Here is a 24,477-nt window from a genome sequence, read left to right as displayed (position 1 = left end):
ATTTTTCATAAACTTTTTCACCAGTTATAAAGCTTGCAACGATACGTGTTGTGCTCACATTGGCTGTTGTTAAACATTGAGATCTTCAGCAACTTGATGTCAAGAATGCCTTCCTGCATGGCTATCTCAGTACCCCTGTGTACATGGAACAACCTCCAGGATATGCTGATCCACACTATCCTTCTCATGTCTGCCAACTACATCGAGCACTTTATGGCCTTAAACAGGCTGCAAGGGCTTGGTTTGATCGTCTCAGTGATTTTCTTCTTCATATGGGTTTTTTTTCTAGCATTACAGACCTAAGCTTATTTATATGCAAGTCCTTATCCAGCATTTTGATTCTAATTATATATGTTGACAACATGGTGATTGTAGGAGATAATACTCAGCAAATTAATGCTTTCATATCTCAGTTGGCTCAACAATTCTCCATTAAAGATCTTGGCCAACTTCATCACTTCCTTGGTATTGAAGTTCACAAGTTTGGAAGTGATATGTTTTTATCTTAGCATCAGTATGCTTTGGATCTTCTCCACTGTGCAGACATGGCTGACTCTAAGCCTGTTGCTACTCCAATGCCTTCTAAAGGACGTCTCAAATCAGCTACTGAAGCTTTGTTTCCTGATCCAATAATGTACCAAAGCTTAGTGGGTGGTTTGCAGTACTTGACATTTACTATACCTGATCTCTCCTACATCGTTAACTATGCATGTCAATTCATGCAATCCCCAACTGTTGCCCACTTTCAGCTGGTAAAATGCATCCATTGTTATATTCAGGGCATTGCACACTATGGAATACGCATCCTTGCTACAAGCACTCTTGATCTCTATGCCTATTCAGACGCTGACTGGGCAAGATGCCCCCTAACTCGTCGATCAACATATGGTTTTTGCACCTTCCTAGGGAGTAATTGTATTTCTTGGAGTGCTAAGAAACAAGCTACGGTGGCACATTCAAGCACTGAATCCAAGTATAGATCAATGGCCACCACCGCCTCTGAGCTCACACGGCTTCCTTTTCTGTTACGAGACCTTGATGTCCCACTGCATAAAACTCCTGCTCTCCATTGTGACAATCTCAGTGCATTGCCTATGACCATTAATCCTGTCTTGCATGGTCGAACAATGCACTTCGAGCTCGATTACCACTATATTCGTGAGTGTGTTGCTCTTGGTTCTTTGGAGACTCGGTTTGTTACTTCACCCAACCAACTGGCTGACATCTTCACCAAACCATTGTCCAAACCTCTTTTTCAGACATTTTGTATCAAACTTGGCCTTTGCCCAGAACCTCGACCATATTTGAGGGGGACTGATAACGTATCAACACTAAATCAGCCACATGATACGAGTAAATCAGCTGCATATTATCCTCCTTGATAGACTAGCTCCACCATACTTGGAAAGTCTATTGTATATGTTTAAGTCAATTGTATAGGTTTAGAAAGTCTAGCTGTACATTTACGTTTCTTGCCTTATTTATATAGAGCTATTGATGAGTTTCTTGTATACTTGTAACTAGTATATAAGCAATACAATACTCTCTCTATCTACATTCCATGAGATAGACATTTTTCAAAATTCTTAACTGAGATCCTTTACTACTATTCAATATTTTATCATTACTTTTCACATACTTTTTATTACTATCCACTACTATTCAATATTTTATATTACTTTCTCACCACTTTTTCATTATTATTTACAAATCATTTGAAATTACCTTACTACCCAAATGTAGCCCAAAAGAATAATGATACACTTACAACTTTTTACAATTATTTTACAACTCATTTTCAAACAACCAATTAAATCTTGCCACTCCATTAAAATTAAATTTTAATATTACAAAACTACCTTCCGATCCATTTCATATAGAGTTATAAAATAGTTGTAAGACATTTGTAAGGCTATTATTTTCCATATTAAAATGAAATGGAGTATTAAGAATTTATGAATTAAAAGAATTTTTTATTCAATTGTTTGAGGTATAATTGTGAATAAAGTCTTATTGAGGAAGGCAGGTATACCCTTAAAATTAATAGATGCTATATTCTTGAATGGCTAATGTTAAACTAAAGAATTTTACTATTCATCATCCTCGCACACCATACACCACACATATTTTTATTATTTTTAAATTTGTTTTGGTTTTATTATTTTTAAATTAATTGAATTCTTCTATTTTTCATTCTTTATTCATCATACATTTGGATAGAGAAAAAAATAAAAATAAATATAGTATATAGTATATGAGGATAATAAATAGAATTTTTTTAAAATAAATAAGAATAATGAGGTTGATTGAAAAAAAAAAAAAAAAAACGAAAAAGATATGACAAGGTGGCGGTCCATAACATGATTACGTGGACAAAACTACACCTTTTTTCCCTTCTCTAATGGCTACTTCTCCTGCTCCACCTTACTACACTCCTCGATTACGAAAATGTCGAAGGTCCTGCTCCTCAACTCCCCGCATTTCACCTCAATCCACCGCCGAACTCTGTCATCCTTTCTCACCCTCTCCAGCCCCCATCTCACCCTCTCCCCTCTACCTTTTCATCGACTCTCCTGTCTCTTCCTCTCATCGCCTCCCTCTCCTCTTCCCTCCTTTCACCGCCGGACCTTCTCCGTCCGCGCCTTCGATTCATCTGAAGAAGAAACCAAAGGAAAAGAAGTAGGGCCCGAGGTGAATAAGGTTGATGATGGCGGCGAGACTTTCGCAGGTCCGCGCGAGGACTACCCGACCGGTGAGTTTCAGTTCGAGGAGTTTAGTTGGTGGAGGAAGTTCACCGTGAAGCTTAAGTTGCTCATTGCGTTCCCTTGGGAGCGCGTTCGCAAGGGCACCGTCTTGACCATGAAGTTGCGCGGCCAGGTTTGGTATTCTCCCTCTGCTGTTTCCAATCTATGCCCTAGAAATTAAGCTTAGAGAGTAGAGCGTAGGATGAGATTGAGTTCTAAAAGCTTCTTTTGCAGCAGAATTATATTAGTGTATTTTGAGCATCTTAAATGTGATTATCACGCATTAGCATACAGTTGTCCATTTACATTATTGTAAGCATTGTTGGGTTTGTTATTGCCCTGTTTTTCTTTCGGCAATGGATAGAAATTGAAACTTTTCTTCTTTTTCTCATGTTTAGATATCCGATCAGCTGAAGAGCCGTTTCTCTTCGGGACTTTCTCTACCTCAAATTTGTGAGAACATTGTAAAGGCAACATATGATCCTCGTATTTCTGGTATCTATCTCCATGTAGAAACCTTGAGTTGTGGCTGGGGTAAAGTTGAAGAAATCCGAAGGCATATCTTGGATTTCAAGAAATCAGGTAGTGTCACAAGGATTTTTATTTTGCGAGTATATATGCATGTTCTGAATAAGTTGAATTGGATCATTGACCTTTCTCAGGCTTCTAGAATTGGGATGGAGTATGCCTGGTTATTGTAATTGCAAAAATGAAGAGGTGCCAACTCCTGATGCGTATGAAACATGTAGCCCATGGCAGTGATCAATTCGATTAAACATGCTTAAACCAGTGATGTATTAACCATCGCAACTGGATTTGTGTTTTACATCTGTTCAAAGCGGAGGGGTCCTGTTTTCTTTATTCGCCTATGGGACAGACAATAAATCTTTGGAACATTAGATGCACCGTTTTTACCTATCAAAAGAACATTTAGATGCACCATTTCTTAAATGTTAGCTGTATTTGCATTAACCAATCTTTTTTTTTATAGATGCATTAACCTATCTTGAAATTAAGATGCTTAACAAATTTTGGTGAGAAGTGTTAGGTCTATTAAGAGAGCTTACAAAATTAAACTTACAAATTGACATAGCTTGATGTACGGCATCAGATCTACTTTATGCTAGAATGAGCTTTATAACCTGACGTACTACATTAATCCATATCAGTTTGAAAATTTACTTTTGTAAGATCTTTTAGAAGACTTAGGCCTTGTTTATGTAACAAGGCATTATCAGATATTCTCAAATATTTACTTCCCAAACATCACTCAAATATAAAACAATTTTCAATTTCAAATTTTCAATTTTTTCATTTAATCATTACCTAATCATTATCCAAACACAAAACCTAGTACAATGTTTCCAAACTTCTAAACAAAACACAAAAAGAAAGAAAAAAATTTTCAAATTTTAAAACAAAAATAATATTCAAACAATTTTTTTAACTTATAATAATTTTATTCAACTTTTTCTGTATCTTTTTCCAAAACCCAATAAAACATTTAACTCAAACCATTTCATTACCATTCATTGATATTTTGAGATATTCTAAGTGTCCAAATGAGTCGTTACCATTCTCATTTTTGGTAGCTCTCTCTTTTTCATTGCAAGGTCATCGATTTTGTTTCTTATTTCCAAGGTACTGAATACCTTCTGTGCAGATAGCTGAGTTATGTATTGTTTTTAAACATAGAGTTTTGTATACTGATCTGCAAGCTATTATCTATTTTGAGGACGACTAAATTTGGTCCTTACTTGTAGGTAAATTCATTGTGGCTTATGCCCCTGCATGCCGTGAGAAAGAATATTACCTTGCCAGTGCATGTGAAGAAATATATGCCCCTCCAAGTGCTTATTTTTCTTTGTTAGGTTTGACTGTTCAAGCATCATTCCTAAGAGGTAAGTTGACTTTGCTAGTTCTCACGTAGCTTTCTTGCAAGCTTGGATAAAGCTAGCGTATCTGAAGGTTTCTCTCTGTTTTTTATTTATTTATTTTTTTTTGGGGGAGGGGGGTGAGGGGTTAGGGGAATTTAAAGAATCAATTGCTGGAAGTAAACTTGAGTATATCAAATAAGACATTGTAGCATATGCCAATGAATGCTGTGAGAAAGAATATTACCGTGCCAATGTATGTGAAGAGATACATGCTCCTGCAAGTGCTTATTTTTCTTTGTTATGTTTTACTGTTCAAGCATCATGCCTTAGAGTTAAGTTGACCTTGTTAGTTATCACATATTTTTCTTGCAAGCTTTGATAAGGCTATCAGGATATATCTTTTGAATGTTTATGAAGAGTTTTGAGTACTTTTGTTTTCCCAAATATGTATAAAACTCATCAAAACGTCTCAAAACCCTTTAGTAAACATTATTATACCTTGATGCCTAGGTATCTTGAAGCTCCAAACCACCCTCTTACTGTTAATTTTCTGTTTCTCTAAGTCATTTACCATCCCAAGTGTTCTGAGATCAAATCCTCATAGACAGTTTCTGTTGGCTCAGATGAGCTTGGACTCAACACATAAGCTCTAGTTATCTTGAATTAATACTTTAGTTGTATTTTCAGACATATATTAGTTAATACAAAGGAATCTATATATGAGCACAAGCATTTTGCTGTCTAAATGAACCCTTTGCTTGCTTATGTTATTAGTCTCTGCCTCAGAAATCAGAATTTGAATGTGCTAAAAGTTTTGTAATTTTTAAAATGGTTTATTTCTTAAGGTTTATAGGCCAAAATAAGACATTCAATTATTAGATTGTGTAAGTGAAGTCTCAAACAGGGGTTTGAGAATCCATCCTCGCAAAGTTGCATGGCACCCCTTTTCAAGGCATGGTTGATATCTGCTGCTGGTGGTTTTATAAATTAATCCTCGATATATGGACAACATGGCCTTGGTTCTTCTGTCATCATGCAACTTTGAATTGAGAAAGAAAACTGCATTTTGTAGCAGTTGTGGTAATCCTGAATGTCATATGTACTCGCACGTGCAACTTTTAGATGCTTGGATAAAATCTTGTAACTGTTTTTGTGCTTACATGAATTTTTAAGGACAATTAAGACAGAGAGCATTCATTGGAGATTAGACTACTGTTTGTTAGAACTCTTTCTTTGGGCCAAAGCTGTAGATTTCAATATTTTCATGATTTTCTTATTTCTATTTCTTCTTCTTAAATAGGTGTTATCTCTTGTATACTCCCTGTGTACCTGGACTAAGCCTATTCTTATTAATTCAATATAATCGTTTACCTATAAAAAAAGAAATGAATTTTTAAGGACAAATTCATTAAAATCCTCTCCTAATTTGTCAATTTAGAAAAGGTACTAACGCATGACTCTAATTGTATATTTAATAGAGCTTGGGAATTTCTTTTTGTGCAGGTGTCTTGGACAAAATTGGAATTGAGCCACAAGTGGTAAGGATTGGCAAATACAAGAGTGCTGGGGATCAACTTACACGCACTACAATGTCTGAAGAAAATTGTGAGATGCTGACTGCATTGCTAAACAACATCTATGGGGATTGGCTGGATAAAGTTTCTTCTGCACAAGGTACTTGGCATCTGAGGCTTTTCTCAATCTTCAAGTATTTACTAAACTAATAGGTTTTTTCAAATTTTCCATAGGGAAGACAAGGGAAGATCTTGAGAACTTCATCAATGAAGGCGTTTTCCAAGTTGAAAGGCTGAAAGAAGAGGGTTGGATAACAAAAATATTCTATGATGACGAGGTACAGATTTATGTTCCTCTTTACTTTGAAGTTAGGCTTGAGTATGTGAAACTTGGAAAAGAAATATAGAGTAATTGAAGGACCAATATCTGCTACAGCATGCCATTAAAAATGCTAGGGAATATTCATAGAGTGAGATGACATTCTAATTTGATGTTTGGTATAATATTAGAGGGTTTTCTAAAATCAGGTTGCCTCTACATGCTCTTTCAGATAAGTTATTAGTAGTGCTTCTACCACACTTTTTGCTGTTTCTGATAATTATATGTTGGACATTTATCATAATTTTTTTAAAATTTTTTGAGTGTGATGGGCATTTTTAGTGGAAGTGGTTTGTCCCTCAAATGGTAAAGCCTTTTTTTATTGATATGATGATTTTTCAGGATGTTTTAGTAACATGTACTTGTTGCAGGTTATTTCAATGTTGAGTGAGAGACTAGGAATGCAGAAAGATAAAAATCTTCCTATGGTTGATTACAGGTAGCCAACTTCTTGTTGGAGGCTTGCAATGGTGGTTGCTTTGGTTTTTACTAGAGTATATTGTTTCACCGGAGTCATTGTTGTTGGCAACCCGACAATGGCTTTGTCCTAATTAGAGCTGTCATTTTCTACTATCTAGACAAATTATTGGTGTTACTTTCTATTGCAGGCATCTAATCTTTAGGTTGCCAATGCAACTGTATTTGACTGCTGTATCATAATCCAACATCATGTAAAAACTTGTCAATATCCTGCTGATTTTAGGTTTTATGTTTTGATTGAATCCTTGCTGTGAGGCTACACTTGCCTTTCATATGATAAATGAACAATTTCGCGATCTAAATTTCTGTAAGCATCCGTAGACAAACTTTCTTGTTCTATAGTCTCCGTGTAAACCATGCAACTCTTCAATGTTTTGATGTATGTATCAAATATTAGATTATTCATATTTATGTGACAATGTGCATCATCATTTTTATTTACAGCACTACGTAACTTTTTCTGCATACACATTAGAAAATCATTGTCATCTGATCTTTTATTGAATTGGTGCTATGAATATGAAAAAGTTCATATCTCTCTCTGTAATTTATGACTGGTCTAGTAGTCCCACTAATTAAATCGCTTGGATGTTAAAAGACGTAAAATATTAAATTTCAGAATAATTTGTTTTTCATGATATTTTTCATGATATTACAGAAAATACTCTCGAGTTAGAAAATGGACTCTTGGTTTATCAGGAGGTAAAGACCAAATAGCTTTGATCAGAGCTTCAGGGAGCATTAGTCGTGTACGAAGTCCACTAAGTGCCCCTAGTTCGGGTATTACTGCAGAGCAGTTCATTGAGAAGATTCGTAGTGTCAGAGGTATGGATAGATCTTATAATTCAAATTTGCTTGATCTAGTGCTCCTTTTTCTTACTGTGGAGATGTGACAATTTGCTCTTAAGATGCGAGTCATGCCACCATGCCTTATGAGATTGTGATATGCTAAATATGTTCATGTTACGTCAATGCGAAGGTGTATTCTTATTCCATACTATGGTAGGCATCTGTGGCTTGAGTCTTAAGAAGTCCTATTGTAGGCATCTAAAGACTGCTAGCATAGAGGAACTCAAAGAAGACCAGGACTTAGTTAAATTACCTGAAGAATGGCAACATCCATATACTTATAAAAAAAAATAAAAATAAAAATGAATGGCAACATCCATATGCATCCACAACATGCGGCTGTAAGCTTTGCTTGGGGGTGGCCTGGAATGTGTTCTATTTCAACCTCCATCCTTAATTAGAAGAAGTATAAGAAAGATCATGCCTTTATCTGCTTGGGAGTTGCTTTGTGTGAAACCAATTACCGTATTCCTTCTTTACCTTTTTAGCTACTAGCTATTTGCACAGTCAAGTTATTTTTCCAGTCATATTGATTTTCTTTTTCTCCCTTCTCCTTGCCCTTAGAGTCAAAAAGATATAAGGCCGCAATCATCAGAATTGACAGCCCTGGAGGGGATGCTCTTGCTTCTGATTTGTAAGTGCCTCTATATTTTACCTCCATGTATGTCATTTGAAACCATTTATTTATCCAAAAGAAAAATTAATGAAAATAATCCTTTGATATGTGAAGTAAGATAGTAGAGGCAACCTAAAACATTCTCAGCAGCACACACTGAAACTGATTTGCTTTAACTCTAGTATTTATACTACTACAAAGCAGGAGTACACACCTTAGGCAACATAGCTGTTTAATATCATCCCCAAAGAATAGTAGTTACATCTGCTAGAAATTTTGAATTCACCAACACTTGATTTCTAGTTCTACTAACCGGAAAACATGATATCAAATTGCGCTACTTTGCTCCAACAAGAATAGGGAAATCTGCAACAATCGCCTTGACTTAGGCCTCTCAGCTATTGAGTTGTGATAAGAGTTCCATTCATAACAATTATACTCCATAATGGATATGAGAAAAGTGTCCATCTTGGATGTATCTACCAAAATCTTCTATGCCTCAATTAATATGACCAACTCTTTTACATTTAGTGAGCAAACTGTGGCACTGAGCCCAAGCTGTTGCTCCTGAAACTCGTATTTAACCACTCAGTGGCCAAAAAAATAAAGTCTAGAGTTAATCTTTCTCCCACAGAAGCTTTCTGTGACCCTGAAAACTGGTGTGGACTGTGGCGATTGGGGCATGGTGGAGGCAACATTCTCTGTCTATTGAGTCGATGCGGACCAAATTTATGGACTTTGGACCTTTCTCCTCCTTTAGTTTTGACCTAGCAATTGATTTAATGAGGCAATGCGGAGGTAGTCATTTAGGCATGCCATATTATGCGTGTGTCTAATTACATTTCCTGAATCTGTATCTAAAGTTTCAATCCTGTTATATGTGTAATTGGCATTTTGAGCCAAAGAAAGCAGCCACAAGCCTACCTGGGTTTTTACCCCCACCAAGGGGAGGCCCTCCTTTGGTTTCTTGTATTGAATTGTTTAAAGAAACTGTTCTATGGTTAACTTACCCTGTGGTGTTTATGTTGTACAGAATGTGGAGGGAAATCAGACTTTTGGCTGAATCAAAACCTGTCGTTGCATCAATGTCTGATGTGGCAGCTAGTGGAGGATACTATATGGCAATGGCAGCAGGAACTATTGTTGCAGAAAATCTAACCTTGACTGGTTCTATCGGAGTTGTGACAGGTGAAGCCAAGAATGCTTTCAATGAAAAAGAAAAATATATATATATATATATAAAAAAGTGAACCTCAGAGCTGTGGGTGTTAACTTTAGCACTGAATCCTCCTTACTGTAGAAAACCTTGTAATTAGTTTCTCCTGTAGATTCTCCAGAAATAGCTAAAAGAAAAATCTTAGTTATTGAATGCCCTTTGGGAATGCTGTTAGGGATCTTGAGACATCTCCACAGATGCATCTTATCTGCAGGTTACACTCAGCATACAACCTATTTTGAAAAAGATTGGGACCCACTAAGCAAGCATTTCCAAATTCCATATACATCTATAATTAGTACTCTATACCCAATCACGACTGAGTTTGTGGTGATTAAGCTTGAACATTTTTATTCTTTTCAAGATTTTAATCCGGAAAAGGGTCCAGAAGGTCTGTAACTGAAGAAGTTCATATGAGTAACTTGTCAATAATTTCTCATCTCTGTGCATTGCTCCTGGATCAGAATGTGCTTTCCATTTGGAAGTTAATTAGTTTCTCTGCGTGTCTCTGGTTCCAGGTGCCTTGAAGCAAAGTACAACACACACACACACACCTCTTCGTGTATATGTTGGGAGGTGTAATTTTATTAGCTGACGTGCTTCTATGTAAAATCCTAATTGCATCTTCTTATGAAATTGAACAAATAACTCTGGGATAAAGCTAGAAAGAGAAATCTCCGAAGTCATTCCTTGGTCCCTAAAGGTTGATGGTAATGCGTCATTAATTTGTTTGTAGGGAAGTTTAACCTGGGAAATCTGTATGAAAAGATTGGCTTCAACAAGGAAATCATATCAAGGGGAAGATATGCTGAGCTCCTTGCAGCTGAAAACAGGCCTTTCAGGTAATTAAGCCTTGTGACTGGCTAGCTTTATGTATCATTTGTGAGACATGACAGGATGATTCTGCTTGTACATATGAGTCTCAGGTTCACATTGAAACCTGTATGAGTCTTTTGCCTACTATGTAACCTAAGTGGTTGTTTGGGAAACATATTTCATCTCATCTCAAAATTTCTCATAATTTTCTTCTCAAACATCACTCAAACACAAATACTGTTTAATTTCAAATCTTCAACTTTTTCATCGAGTCATTACCTAATCATTACAACTTTTCCAAACTTCCACGAATACCACCACAAATGTGATTGACTGCCACGGGACAGGTAAATTCACGCTTGGATCACCATAGAACTGACCGACACGCCAAGAGAACGATGAAACTTGCTAAAAATAGAGGGAAAAAAAAATTTTCCCATCGCACACGAAGGATTAAGAGCCTCAGAAATGAATATCAGAGGAGGGGCTCTGATACCATGTCAGAATGAATTTGATGCCCTCTTTGTGAGGGTTCTTCCCATTATATGGAACAATGTTCCTCAATACAAGGCTGGAAATCAGCCGACCATGTTCCTCAATACAAGGCCGGAAAACAGCCGTTGGAATTAACTAATTATTCTAGTCTACAGCTACTGTTATATTTACTCTATATTTACAGTCATGGCAATATTGTTGACAATATATTGACCATAGACATAACCATAATAACACAATACACTAGGGCACCCTCAAGACGAGTTGACCCATATATCCTAATCCCAATACCACTAATTTTCTTTTGATCCGTAAACAGAATTTTATTGATCATAAGAATAGGCAAAAGCCCAGTTCTACGGGACATATACAAGAGCATCGCTTGAGCATGCTAGTTTTGTGATACAAGAAATTCATGGAAGCTTGTTCCATTAAAATCAATTACAACCGACCAATGGAGTAAAGTATTGAAAAACAATTTTTTAAGCTCATCCATTGATCGCTCTCAATCTTTGAAGCTTCTTTTGTCCCTCCCTCTAAATGTATCACTATAGGCATATTGGGACCATCTTCCATATGTTGCAATATGAGAGTTACCCTAAAAGCCTCTCCAAGAAGCTAGGAGATTGATCACCCTTCTCGGCATCACCCAACTTAGTCCCACCCGAGTGAAGAAATCATTACATAAGGTCGTGACAATCTTGCAATTAAGTAATAAATGATCAACAGACGACTCACTCTTTTTGTACATACAACACCAATCCATGATAATGAGTTGACGTTTTCTTAAATTGTTAAGTGTGAGGATCTTTCCCAAGGAAACCGTCCATACAACGAAGAGTGCCTTTAAGGATGCCTTTGTCTTTCAAATACTCTTCCATGGGAATTGATTTGTATCATGCGAAGATCATGGCTTGGTAGAAGGAGTGGAGTGATGCCAGAAAATCTTGTCGTCAACTTCCCCTCTCATGTGAGTAGAGTATACTAGGTCATAAAACTCCGAAAATGCGTCGACTTTCGAGTCTTGTGCATCTCGAAAATGACATTCCATTGAGGAGCACCATTGGATAGAACCAAAAGGTCCGCAATCGAGGCATCTTTTATTCTTGCTATCCCATAGACTTTTGGATAAGCTTCCTTGAGTATCCTGTTGCCACACCATATGTCGTGCCAGAATTTGATTTTGGATCTGTCACCCACCTCAAAGCGGGTATTTCTAAAATATGTATCCCGTCAAACCCGTCCTCTTCTTCTATGCTTCCAAAGCCTTACCCCATGTGGCCCACTTACCTCATTTGAACACCATCCTCCCAATGCTTCACCATACTTCTATTCTTTGAAATTTCTCCACAATGCCCGTTCTTGATGGTATCTCCAAAGCCATTTGCCAAACAAAGCCTTGTTAGAAGCCTAGAAATTCCTGATACCTAGTGCTCCTTCTGAGATAGGGAAACATATTGTAGCCCATTTTACCAAGTGAAACTTAAACTCATCAATCATCCCCCCCAATAAGAAATCCCTCTAAAGTTTCTCCATGCGTTAAGCCGCCTTGGTGGGAGGCAGGAATGATAAGAAGTAGGTTGGTAAGTTGGAAATAGTACTTTTAAGTAAAGTGACCCTACCACCTATGGGTAAGTACATCCTCTTTCAACTAGCCGATATCTACTCCATTTTCTCTAATACATCATCCCAAATATATTTGAATCTAAACAGAGCACCCAAGGGGGATGGTCGAGATATTTCATTGGCAAACGAGATATCCTGCATCCCAAGATGGTAGCCATGTTCTCCACATTAGTAACATCTCCCTTCGGAACTACTTTTGATTTGGCCAAGTTCATCTTCAATACCGAAACAACTTCGAAACAAAGAAGGTCCATCAAGGCTTGAATTTGATGTCTGGCCCCACAAAAGTTTAGAGGGTCGTTAGCAAATAATAGGTGAGATATGGTGAGTAATCATGGTTGATCCATGATTACCATTTTGTACCAAAGCCACATCGCTCAAGCATATGAAGAAAAAATCTCCAATATGTTCATAAGCCTTTTCCATGTCAAGTTTGCACAAATGTCTCGGCTCTTCCAACTTGATTCTACTATCCAAATATTCGTTGGCAATAAGTACCGAGTCAAGAAAGTACCGAGTCAAGAATTGACCTACCTCTAACAAAGACATTTTGAGTTTTGAGGCTTTGATTTGAACTTCTTCACCACCAAGTTCAGTGTATTCGCCAAGACCTTTAGGAACTCATTTCCTGGTGAATAGATTGAGTTTGGCGGTGGAGAAGCTAAAATCAAAGCCTCAAAATGCCTTTTAAAGAGAGGTAAATTCTCCGACCTCCGATTTTGATTTCTCTCAAAATTTGCTTACCTTGGTCGTTTATTGGGAAATGTGAATGAGTTTATATTGATGAAGGTAGAGGAGTCGGATAATGGCTTCTAGAGCAATGTTGAGATTGCTCGAAGGTAATCTTTTAAGGATGGAATGCTTGAAAGTAGTCCTTATTGAGACATATATTTGAGATTTCATTTGCAGGAAGTCGTGCAGTGTGCATCATAGAGAGAGGAAGGTGACTAAGGACTTAGTACTAGGTACTCCAACAACGAACTGGGTTGTGCAGACTTTGGATGAATGCTCTTGTTCAGACGGTAACAAGGAATTTCTCAGAACATCCTGCCTAGGCAACAATGCTGACATTGCACAAAGGTCCTCTAATGTATATGGTCGATACCTGACCATAATAGAGTATAGAGGCGGTGGAAGGAGAAGCCTCATCATCATCCTTGAAGAAGTAGAAGATAAAGGTTGGAGGAAGATGGCAATGGAGCTTCATGCGATGTATGGCAATGTGGGAAAAACTGGAGGGAAGGAACAGAGGGAGTTGAAACTCTCAAACAACTATTCACAAAAGTTACACGTGGTGGAGTTACCCCTATATCATACGCAGAGGTAGTCTCATGTTCAGCCGCAGCCATTAAAGGTGACGCTGGGAGAAAAGTGGAGATACCGAGAAGTGTAGGGTTGCCAAACCAAGGAACGAAGGGCAGTATGGGTATTCGAAGGAGATAGAAGTTACTGTTAGGAGAAGAGTAGAGAGAAGAAGTCTGCTGTGCTGAAAGCCAGAGGAGTTTACACAAGAAGGGATGGTTACTCTCAGTTCAAGGGGTGCGATGCAGAGAAAATTTCCGTTCTAAGTAGCAAAGACGAGCTCTCTACTCGTACAAGAATGTTGTAGATGGATTTCGGTGGGCTTTCACTAGAGTCTATGGTCCAAACCTAGACTATACTAGAGTCAATTATGGGATGAGTTGGCAGGACTAAGCAGCATATGAGACTTACCTTGGTGTATTGGTGTTGATTTTAATGTTACTCACTTGTGAAGGATTAGGTAGCTCTAGTTTTAACCCAGCTGTTATAGATTTCTCTACTTTCATCTCTGAACAAGATGTACTAGATTAGGTAGCTCTTGTAGGGCTCTTTCACTTGGTCAAGCAACCGAGAACACCCCTCTTGGTCAAGGATCGATAGATTTCTAGTATCACCAGAATGGGAAGCACATTATCCGGGTCTTATTCAAAAGAGACTCTCTAGGTTGTGTTTAGATCACTTTCCTATCCTCCTTGATTGTGGAGGTCTCCATGGAGGTCCAAGGTACTTCAAGCTTGAGAATATGTGGTTGAAGTCAGAAGGATTTCTTGATAGAGTCAGACAGTGGTGGCCTTCTTATCAATTCTACAGAAAACCAAGTTACATATTGGCATGCAAATTGAAGTCCTCAAAAAAATATTTGAAGGTCTGGAATGAGCACGTGTTTGGTGATGTGGGACGTCAAAAAAAATACTCTTCGAGGAACTCAAGGGTAGGCCTGCAACCCGACCAGCCCGAGTCAGGTTTGGGCCTGACCAGTCTGCTTGGACTATCCCGACTCGACGAATCCGGGTTGGGTTGAGATCTTGGGGTTTTTATTGTTTGGAAGTTAAATCAAGATTTTGAGACTAGATGAACTTCAAGGGAATAAAATAGAGAACACTAAAAGGTTATGAATAAGGTTCTTGTGGTTTTGAAGTTGCTGCATTAACTATCGTACATGTACATCAAACACAGAAACCTTGCTTCATGCCACACAAGTTGCCAAGAAACACTAAGATGTACAAGATATTAAGCTCATCCCCCCAGAACCATGGCATGATTGTCATCCTTATTTTAAACTGTTTACCAGCGTATAATGTGCTAGGATGGAGAAATGGAAGCAAGAAAAGTACTTCCAGTTGTCTCAATGAGTCCAACAACATTACATGTTTATGTTGAAGAGCCTTCAACTGGCTTTTCAACTCATAGAGTTCTAATAGCATGATTGATTCACAATCTTTGATGACTGCCTTGCCAATGCCTTCCTGCAGCATTCGTAAATGGAGTTATTCCATTGAAACAACTACATCTTCAGTAGAGGTAAAATCATTGCCAATCAACACTCTAGGGAATAGATCTTTAGCAGCCAGCAGTGCCTCAATCCATGCAAGATCATATATAGTTTCAGTTGAAGCAAAATCATTGCCAGTCAAAATTATTGCCAGTAATGGATTGAAGAAACCTGCAAAGAAAACTTATATAATTTCAGCAACTGATAAAACAAAGGAAAATATGGAAGATAGAAGTCACAAGCACACAATTAGTGCATATGATCATCAAGGTTGATAGATAATTTCTCAAGTTCTATTCAAAGCCTCGAGTCATTCCTCATCAACATAAAATATGTAAATAAGAAATATTCTTGCTAAAACCCTTGGAACACCACGATTAAATCATCAGAAATTGGGCATAATTGATTTTTTCTACTCATCGTCTATACATAAAACATTTGGTAAGAAAAATAAAAAAATAAAAAATTATGTGTGATGTATGGTGTGAAGATGATGATGAGTAGCATTTTTCATCTGTAAAACTTAATAATACTTCTAACTTTAATAATTGATAAATTCATCTCACTGTGATATCACTGTAATGACAGTACCACATCAGTTATTTAAACCAAAGTTGACAAACTGTCCATTGTATGGGGCTGCTTGTACATTTTTATAAGATCTGAGGAAGATCTAAAGAAGAAATAGGAGAGAGAGTTGACGCCTGGCGAAAAGGATTTAAAAGAAATTGAAAAACCGAAAAACGCCCCTTAGGCTTTGAGTTTTAGAAAAGCATATTTACGAAAAGCCCTTTGAGCTCACTCTTAATTACAAAATTGCCATTCACTTTTAATTAACATTCAGGACCATTTTTTCTATACTGGGCGAAATCCGAAAACCAGCCAGTATTGTCTGGTATTGACCGAAATGACTGGTATTTGACCCGTTACGAAACATCCACTTCCACTGTGCCGAGTACTGTTCCGGCATGGTAAATTTCAGCCATACCGGCCGGTACGAAACGGTTTTTAAAACTTTGATAATTAGGCTTTGAAAAATAGAAGAGTATCAACACGAAATATATCTATGGATTAACCAAATGAGGCTTGAAATGAGTATAATCCTCTTAACACATTCCAATGACTAGAATAGGGGCTTTAGCAGGAGAGAGCAGAAGATGCTAGAGGTATACCTTAAAGCCCTTTTTAGGTATCTACAAAAAAACTAAATTGCACAAAAGCCGACATTAAAAGTTTATAACCAGTGAAGAAAACAGAGTCTAACTGGTCCATCTAGAGAGCATGCACAAAATTCCAATACAAGCAGGAACCAGTTATAAGCGCCAACTCAACTTGGACTATACCTTGATTACAAAAGGGCTTATAAGAAGGGTGTAGCTACCCACCTCCACTGAGTCATCCCTGGTTCATGTTACCAATTACCGAAACCTTAAAAGCTAATCATACTAAATACTTTGCATCATGATTCATTGATATGAAAAAGCTACCATCTTGCCTTGATGGAAGTTTTGTGGCAGGTAAGCCAATATTAGGAATGACAAAATGACAAAATGATTAGTGTTCTTATAAGTACCAGATAATATTCTTTTATATTTTTGGGAAGATTATTCTGGGTTTGGGCAAATTTGGTGTTTAAAAAAAGATGTTTAAAGTGAAAGGGGAAAAAATTGTTCTAAAACAACAGAAAAAACAAAAGACAGTTTATTACTCCAGCAAACATAGAAAACCCAAAGATTTTGATGTCTAAACTTGTTGGTGTCAGGCCCAGATTTTTACGTCTACCACCAAACAGAAAGCAAATCAGAAACTAAAAACCGTTCTTTCATTTGAAAACTTTACAAAAGTAGTTCTAAAATTATGGTTTGGGCTGTACCTTTGAGAGATCGAAAGAAAACGAGTGAAGGCTTCTGTACCTTTGAGAGATCAAAAGACAAACGAGATCAGATGAATAGATCACCTGGTTGAAGAAATTTAGTGAAGGCTTCTGTGCTGATGACCTGCTTCATGGCTCCTAAGAAAACAGAGTGAAGCCTTGTAGAGAAAAAGAAAAGGTTCCTCTTTCTCTCTCTCTTGTCAACCGAAACCCAAGTTCATATTCAAACCTTTGTCATGGAAGTTCCTGTAGACCCAAAAGTAAGAGGATTAAACAGGTTCTGCGCAAAGAGATCACGGGGGCTAGGGTTTGATGATGAACAAGGGTTGAGAGTTGGGGGAAATGAGGAGATTTTTCGATGCCCTTGGCTTTCACCCAAACTCCTTCCTTGTTATTTTCTTTTCCCCAAACTCTTTCATCAGTACTCCGGTGAATGGTGACTGTGAACGGAGATGTAGAACTGCGATGTTGAACGGCATGGTGAGTGGGGATAGTGTGCGATTTGGAAGCTAGGGTTCCTCGATCTGCTTTAGAGTTCAGATAGAAAAATATATATAGTCGGGTCTTACACCTGACGTTGCAAACTCTTTTCTAGTCAGGTTAAACATCTGACCCGATGCCAACCCATCATTTTACGATTCGGGTCATTAGGGTTGATCGGATATGCGGGTCGTATGCACAACCCTACTCAAGGGTTTGGAGGGAGTGGAAAAGGAGAGGGAACTATTGCAAGCAGAGATGCTCGCAAAACCCAAGTGACATAGATATTGAAAGGGTCTCTATTGGAGACAAAATTTGAGAGTAATATGTTTGAAGGAACAGGATAAATTAACCAAGTTTTTCCATCGGATGGCTAATTCATGTAGGAGAAACAATGCCAAGAGACGATGATTGATGGGGTGACTTCCTCAAACCAACATAAGATCTTTGATCACGTTGTCAAATATTATTAGAATGTGCTCTTGGAACAATTCTTTTGGAGATCAAGATTAGATGGGCTTACTTTTGATGTTCTTGGTTCACAAGAGGTAGAACAGCTTGAAAGGCCATTTGAAGAGACGAAGGTTAGGGAGTATTAAAAAGCACGGCGGGTGAAAAAGCTCCAGGCCCGGATGGCTTCTCTATGGCTTTTTTCCAAACATGTTGGGGAGTGCTCAAAGAAGGCACAATGAGGGCCTTTCATGAATTTCTTGAAAGTGGGAGGCTTGAAAAAGGCCTTAATACTACTTTTATTGTGCTCATTCCAAAAAGACCTGGAGTTGTAGAGGTAAGAGATTATCGTCTCATTCGCTTGGTGAGCGGGGTGTACAAGATTCTCTCCAAAGCTTTGGCGAATAGATTGAGCAAGGTGATGGAGAAGTTAATATCACAGCCTCAAAATGCCTTTGTCGAAAGTAGGCAAATTCTTGACTTGGTGCTTATTGCTAACGAATGCTTAGATAGTCGATTCAAGTTGGGAGAGCCAGGGCTTTTGTGCAAGTTGGATATGGAAAAAATTTATGATCATGTCAATTGGAGATTCTTGTTTTACATGCTCAAGAGATGTGGGTTTTGGTATGAAATGGTGTACTTGGATTCATCATTGTATTTCTATGGCTTTGTAACGCCACAATGGAAGGGGCAAACCAGATGACTTATTCTCCAAATGGACTAGTCAATGATAGAATTGGAGCTCCATTGGAACCCTTATAAAGAGCAAGAACACGCCAAAAGGCTTTTTTTAAAAGCTCACAAGGCTTTAGACAAGGTGATCCTCTATCTCTGATACTTTTTGTTTTTGTGAAGGAAGCATTTAGCAAGATGATCTTAGGCATTGTGGAGGGTGGCTTCATATTTGGGTTTTTAGTAGGTGAGGTCTCTCAACTTATCCCATCTCCTATTTGCCAATGACAACCTAATCTTTTGTGGGGCTTGACATGATCAAACCTGAGCCTTGAGGGCCAAATCTGTACTAGTTTCGGTGGGGGATGTTCCTAATGCGGAGAGTTTGTCTTCCATTTTGAAATGCGAGATATCTTAGTTGCCAATGAAATATCATGGCCTCCAGTTGGGTGCTCCGTTCAAATCAATATTTATTTGGGACAGGGACAATCAGGGACAATGTTCAAGAAAAATTGGAGAGGAAATTGGCAAGTTGGAAAAAGATGTATTTATCCCAGGGTGGTAGGGTCACCTAATCAAAAGCATTCTTTCCAACTTGCCAACTTACGTCCTATCATTATTCCCGCTCCCCACCAAGGTGGCTCATTGCATGGAGAGACTCCAACATGACTTCTTAGCCCCCGGCCGGGGGGGATAAATGACGAATTCAAATTTCACTTGGTGAAATGGTTGACAATATGCTCTCCTATTCAAGGAGGTTTGGGTATTTGGAACTTGCAATTTTTCAGCAAAGCTTTGCTTGGCAAGTGGCTATGGAGATACCACAATGAGAGGGGTGCCTTGTGGAGAATCATCATCAAATTGAAGCATGGTGAACCATGGGGAGGATGGTTTTCCAATGAGGTGAGTGGGCCTCATAGTGTGGGGTTATGGAAGCATATAAGAAGAGGTTGGGAGACATATTCAAGATATACCTGCTTTAGGGTGATGGGTCCAAAATTATATTTTGGCATGATATATAGTGTGGCGATAGGGCACTCAAGGAAATATATCCACAAGTTTATGGTATAGCAAGTGTGAAAGAAGCCTCGATTGCGAGAAGTTCTGAGCAGCTCCTTTTCGTCCAACCGGGAGCACTCCTCTGGTGTCTTCACTACCCATTTCACATTAAGTGTTCCCAACACTAGCTCCATTACCACCCTTCTACCTCTATCTACAATGCACACCAATCAACCGCCTTCCACCAAGAGTTCAAAAAATTTTTATTCTAGGAGGGTCAGTTTTGGTTGTCCCATCTTTAATAACTTACACTCCTTAATAATAGCTAAGAAGATTACTAACACCAGCATGAATCAATGAGAAACAAAAATGGTAGTGAGGGGGGAAATCACACGGAGAGAAAATTCAGCCATTGTAGACATCCCAATCCCACTAATAGATTGGTAGTAGGAAGTCAGTGGGTAGGAATACAAAGCATGAGTCTCATCTCTTATTGCATCATCACAAAATCTCCTGGGAGTAAAGTTTACCTCCAGATCAACACCCTCCGATGGTATATCCATGATGACCCGTTGCTTCAATGAAACAATCACTTAGGGCAGGTTTGGGGGGTGAGATGAGAATTTTGTGTTTGGTTTTGAAGTTTAAAATATTATGTTTTAATATTATTATTGTTTTGGGATTTGAAAAAGTTGAATTGTTTATTATATTTTGTATTGAAATTTGAAAAATGTGTAATGATGAGATGAGATGAGATGAGAATTTTGTGTTTTGTTTTGGTTACCAAACCTGCCCTTAGTTCTCCACCAATTGTTGGGTTTTCTTAATTTTTACTAAGGTTGTCAATTCTTTTCTATGTTTGGCGGAGTTGGGTGGAGTTGGGGGGAGTAGCTGGTTGATAGATCAATAACGTTGGGCAAGTTTGGCATGCAGAATGGTCATTCCTTAGGAATAGGAATAGATATTACTGGGAATGTAGTAGGTCGCCTAAATGGAATGACCATTCCTATTCTTTTGTTTTATATTAAATATTTATGTTCTACCAAAATTGAATCAAAATTCCTAAATTACCTGAACGCTGTTTTTATTTTAAAAAAGAAGAATATAATAGAACAGAATGGATGGCCCAGCAAATCAGCCACTTTCTAACGAGGCCGTTCTTCCGACAATTTTTTAAAAGCGCTTAGGGCGGGGGCTATGGTGGTAGCATTTTTTTTAAAACAACATATACATATTTGAGCCTATAAAAATTTATTCTTAAAAAAATAACATTCTGAGCAAAAAAAATTGTCAAAGAATACTATTTTAAGAAAAGCCAACGGGTAGCTAGGTACCCCTTTTTACAGAAACTGGAGCCAGTGTTGTTTTTATTGTTTTCAGGGTGGGTCTTTGGTGGCGTTAGTGCCACCCCAGGTTTTGTAAGAGGTGGCCAGCCACCTTTAAAAATTTCAAGATCATGTGGGTTTTCACAGAAACCTTTTAAATTCCGTCGAAGTTGAGAGGAATAACCATCCTCAAAATGTATTCCTAGTGGTAAAATCCTAACCAAATGATGTAATGGTTATTCCCATGGAATAGCCATTCCATTCCGGAGGTGTATTTTGCATATCATACACGCCCTAGTGAAAACCCAAAATTTTGAGAAATTGTACTTTTGTGGACAGTTCTTTCTCTATCTCTATCTCTATCTCATTTATTCTGTCTCTCTGGTAATTTGTAGGAAACCAGGCTTGTAGTTATAAATTGAGTCTGATCTTTTACGTGTTTAGATTCAGAAGCACTAAATGTCCATATAGTCTTCTAGAATACAAGCAAGTATTAATTTTGTTATTCACATACCCCTTTCTTTTTCTTTCACTTCCAGTAAAAAATAACAACACTAAAGTTCATGTTTAAGTCTAAAAAAATGTTTGATATTACATAGAAATTTGTTTTGGCTTCTGATGTACCAAATAATCGATTTATTGGTGTTTTAATTTACCACTATCCCACAAAAATGAAGTGGCGCAATCAATCCTGACTCTGCATTGCACTGTGTTGCAGCTGTCCTGTTCCTATAACCTGCTGAACTTTGATGACTTTGATGCCGCTCGTTATGTTACGTTTTGCAGGACCTTGCTTCAGGCCTTTTGCCTTAGCATGGAGTTTAACTCTATGCTCCTACAATTAACTAGTTACCAACTTTTTATACAGACCGGATGAAGCAGAACTCTTTGCCAAGTCTGCACAGAATGCATATAAGCAATTTCGGGACAAGGCAGCTTTCTCCAGATCAATGCCTGTATGTTGATCATTTTTATGTTCAACCAAGAATTCCGGACGCTCCATTTTTTTCTCATATGCAAAATCTGAAATCTGTCCAATGTCTCCATCATCTTAGGTGGAAAAGATGGAAGAGTTTGCACAAGGAAGGGTTTGGACGGGTAAGGATGCAGCTTCCAGAGGCTTGATTGATGCTATTGGTGGACTTTCTCGAGCTATTGCTATAGCAAAACTGAAGGCTAATATACCTCAAGACAGACGGGTTTGTTCACTATTTTGCTCTTTTTAAAATGAATTCAGTTTGGACAAAATCTACTGCGGGTTACTACTACCGTAAAAATCACACGACTATTCTCCAACCAATGTTTTTTAGCACATTTTGGATCTGACTATATAATCCCCATATTAAAAATATGGGGATTATATAGTCAGATCCAAATATGGGGATTATAATAAACACAGTAGATGCACATTTTGGATCTACCGTGTTTATTATGTCCATATTAAAAATGGGAAACATAGTTTGGTTGCTCCTTCCATTGTCTTGGAAGAAAATTGTATTCTAATGCATTTGATTGGAGGGGGCCAGGTTACTGTAGTGGAGCTGTCAAGACCCTCCCCTAGTCTTCCTGAGATCTTAAGTGGCATAGGGAATACTCTTGTTGGAGTTGACAGAACACTGAAAGTACTGCTGGAAGAATTGACATTTTCTGATGGAGTTCAAGCCCGGATGGATGGAATTATTTTTCAAAGACTGGAGGGATATGCTTATGCCAATCCCATCTTCACTTTGCTTAAGGATTACCTGAGTTCCCTCTAAACTCATGTCATCTTCTTCTGCCTCAAAATCTATTTAAAGTTATGATAATTTTGGCGTGCAGAGGATCGTTTACATGGTCTGGAAAGTAAACATGGTAAGATTTATTTATTTTTCCTTTCGTTTCCCATTGTCTTGGCAATGCTATTTTATGTACATATTCAGGCATATATTGCATTATAAACATTCAGGCAATACAAAGTTGTATGCATTGATAGGCTTTCACTCAACCGGAATATTGCTGTAAATGATTCATCACATTAAGCAACCACAAGTTTCAAAGTTAAAATAATTTTTTATGACTTCAGGTGAGCCCTAGATTCAAATATTCTGGATTTGATTTCTCCGTTAGAGTTTCCTTGAATTATGTGATAATAATTATTCGGTTTGAATGTTCTTTTTCATATCTTGCACGAGTTAACACTCGCATGGAACAAAAATAAAGAGAAGTTGCTCTCATGAGTAGTACATTCATGTTAACCTAGCCGGTTTGTCTTTGGGTACTGGTACTCTACCGACTAGGGGTTGATCTCAGACGTGCCCAAGCAAAAATAATTTAAATATAAATATTTTCAAACTAATTATTATAACTTTTTTATAAATTCATTAGGTAGAACTAATGTTTTGAATATCGTACCGGACGTCGTACCGGTCAAGGCACTGGAACGAAATATTTCGATATCGGTACCGTTTCGGGATAACGTTTCGGGATAGTCGATATATAAATAAATTATATATATAAAGATATATATAAATTATATTTCAAAATAATAGTTTATATATAAATAAATTATATATAAATACATATATATATAAATTACAAATAGTCTAGTCTAAATTAGGGGTTAAACAATAAGTTTGTAGTTTGAAAAAACGAAAAAAAAAAAAAAAAACCATACAGGCCGAAATATCAGTCGGTACCGGCCGGTATCGGTCGAAATATAGGCCGGTACAGGTCGAAATTTAGTCCGAAATGGCCGGTACGGCCGGTATTTTAACCGGTACGAAACAGATATAATACCTGTACCGACCGGACGGTCGAAACGAAAAATTTTGACCGTACCGGCCGGTACGGTACGAAATTTAAAACACTGAGTAGAACTCATCCTTGAAAACCGGTTTACATGGGAAGGGTGTCTAGGGGTTTATAAACCACCAACCAATCTTATACTTAGTCGATGTGAGATCGTAACAAACTTTATCTAACATTCAAATAAAAAATAGAAAACAATTCAAATTTTTTCAAATATCTAAATAAAAATTATATTATAACAATATTTTTACTTTATAATATTTTTTATTCTACTTTTTTTCACCTTTTCCAAAATTGAAAAAATATTCGACTCAAATTATTTTATTACTATTCACAAACTATCTGACTATTATCTACAAAATTTTCATCTTATCTTATTTTCCAAGCATCCTATAATCACAGTATTTTCTAATCTTGAGATAATTCTCATTTACAACGATGCGGATCACTCTCTATTTAAGTGGTTATTTTAAAAAAGGAAAAAT

The 24,477-nt window shown here is 37.5% G+C and overlaps 1 protein-coding gene across 2 annotated transcripts; it reads left to right on the top strand.

The window, feature by feature from the left end:
* Positions 1-2,419: 2,419 nt before the first annotated feature.
* Positions 2,420-23,189, top strand: LOC108997805 (serine protease SPPA, chloroplastic-like). Of its 2 annotated transcripts, XM_035691122.1 has the most exons (13): positions 2,420-2,877; positions 3,143-3,326; positions 4,508-4,645; positions 6,125-6,295; positions 6,370-6,473; positions 6,886-6,953; positions 7,653-7,819; positions 8,408-8,477; positions 9,493-9,647; positions 10,412-10,517; positions 22,074-22,161; positions 22,261-22,404; positions 22,732-23,189. In XM_035691122.1, exons 1-13 carry the CDS (start codon positions 2,449-2,451, stop codon positions 22,960-22,962), a joined length of 2,055 nt encoding a protein of 684 aa, XP_035547015.1. In that variant the 5' UTR covers positions 2,420-2,448; the 3' UTR covers positions 22,963-23,189. The 2 variants fall into 2 exon arrangements, 1 of the variants encoding a protein (XP_035547015.1); XR_004801745.1 differs by lacking the exon at positions 22,732-23,189 and having other exon boundaries at positions 21,992-22,161; positions 22,261-22,296.
* Positions 23,190-24,477: the final 1,288 nt, after the last annotated feature.

Source organism: Juglans regia, chromosome 6, assembly GCF_001411555.2.
Source record: "Juglans regia cultivar Chandler chromosome 6, Walnut 2.0, whole genome shotgun sequence".
In the NCBI taxonomy this organism is placed as follows: domain Eukaryota; kingdom Viridiplantae; phylum Streptophyta; class Magnoliopsida; order Fagales; family Juglandaceae; genus Juglans; species Juglans regia.
This window is presented reverse-complemented; position numbering and strand designations above follow the sequence as displayed.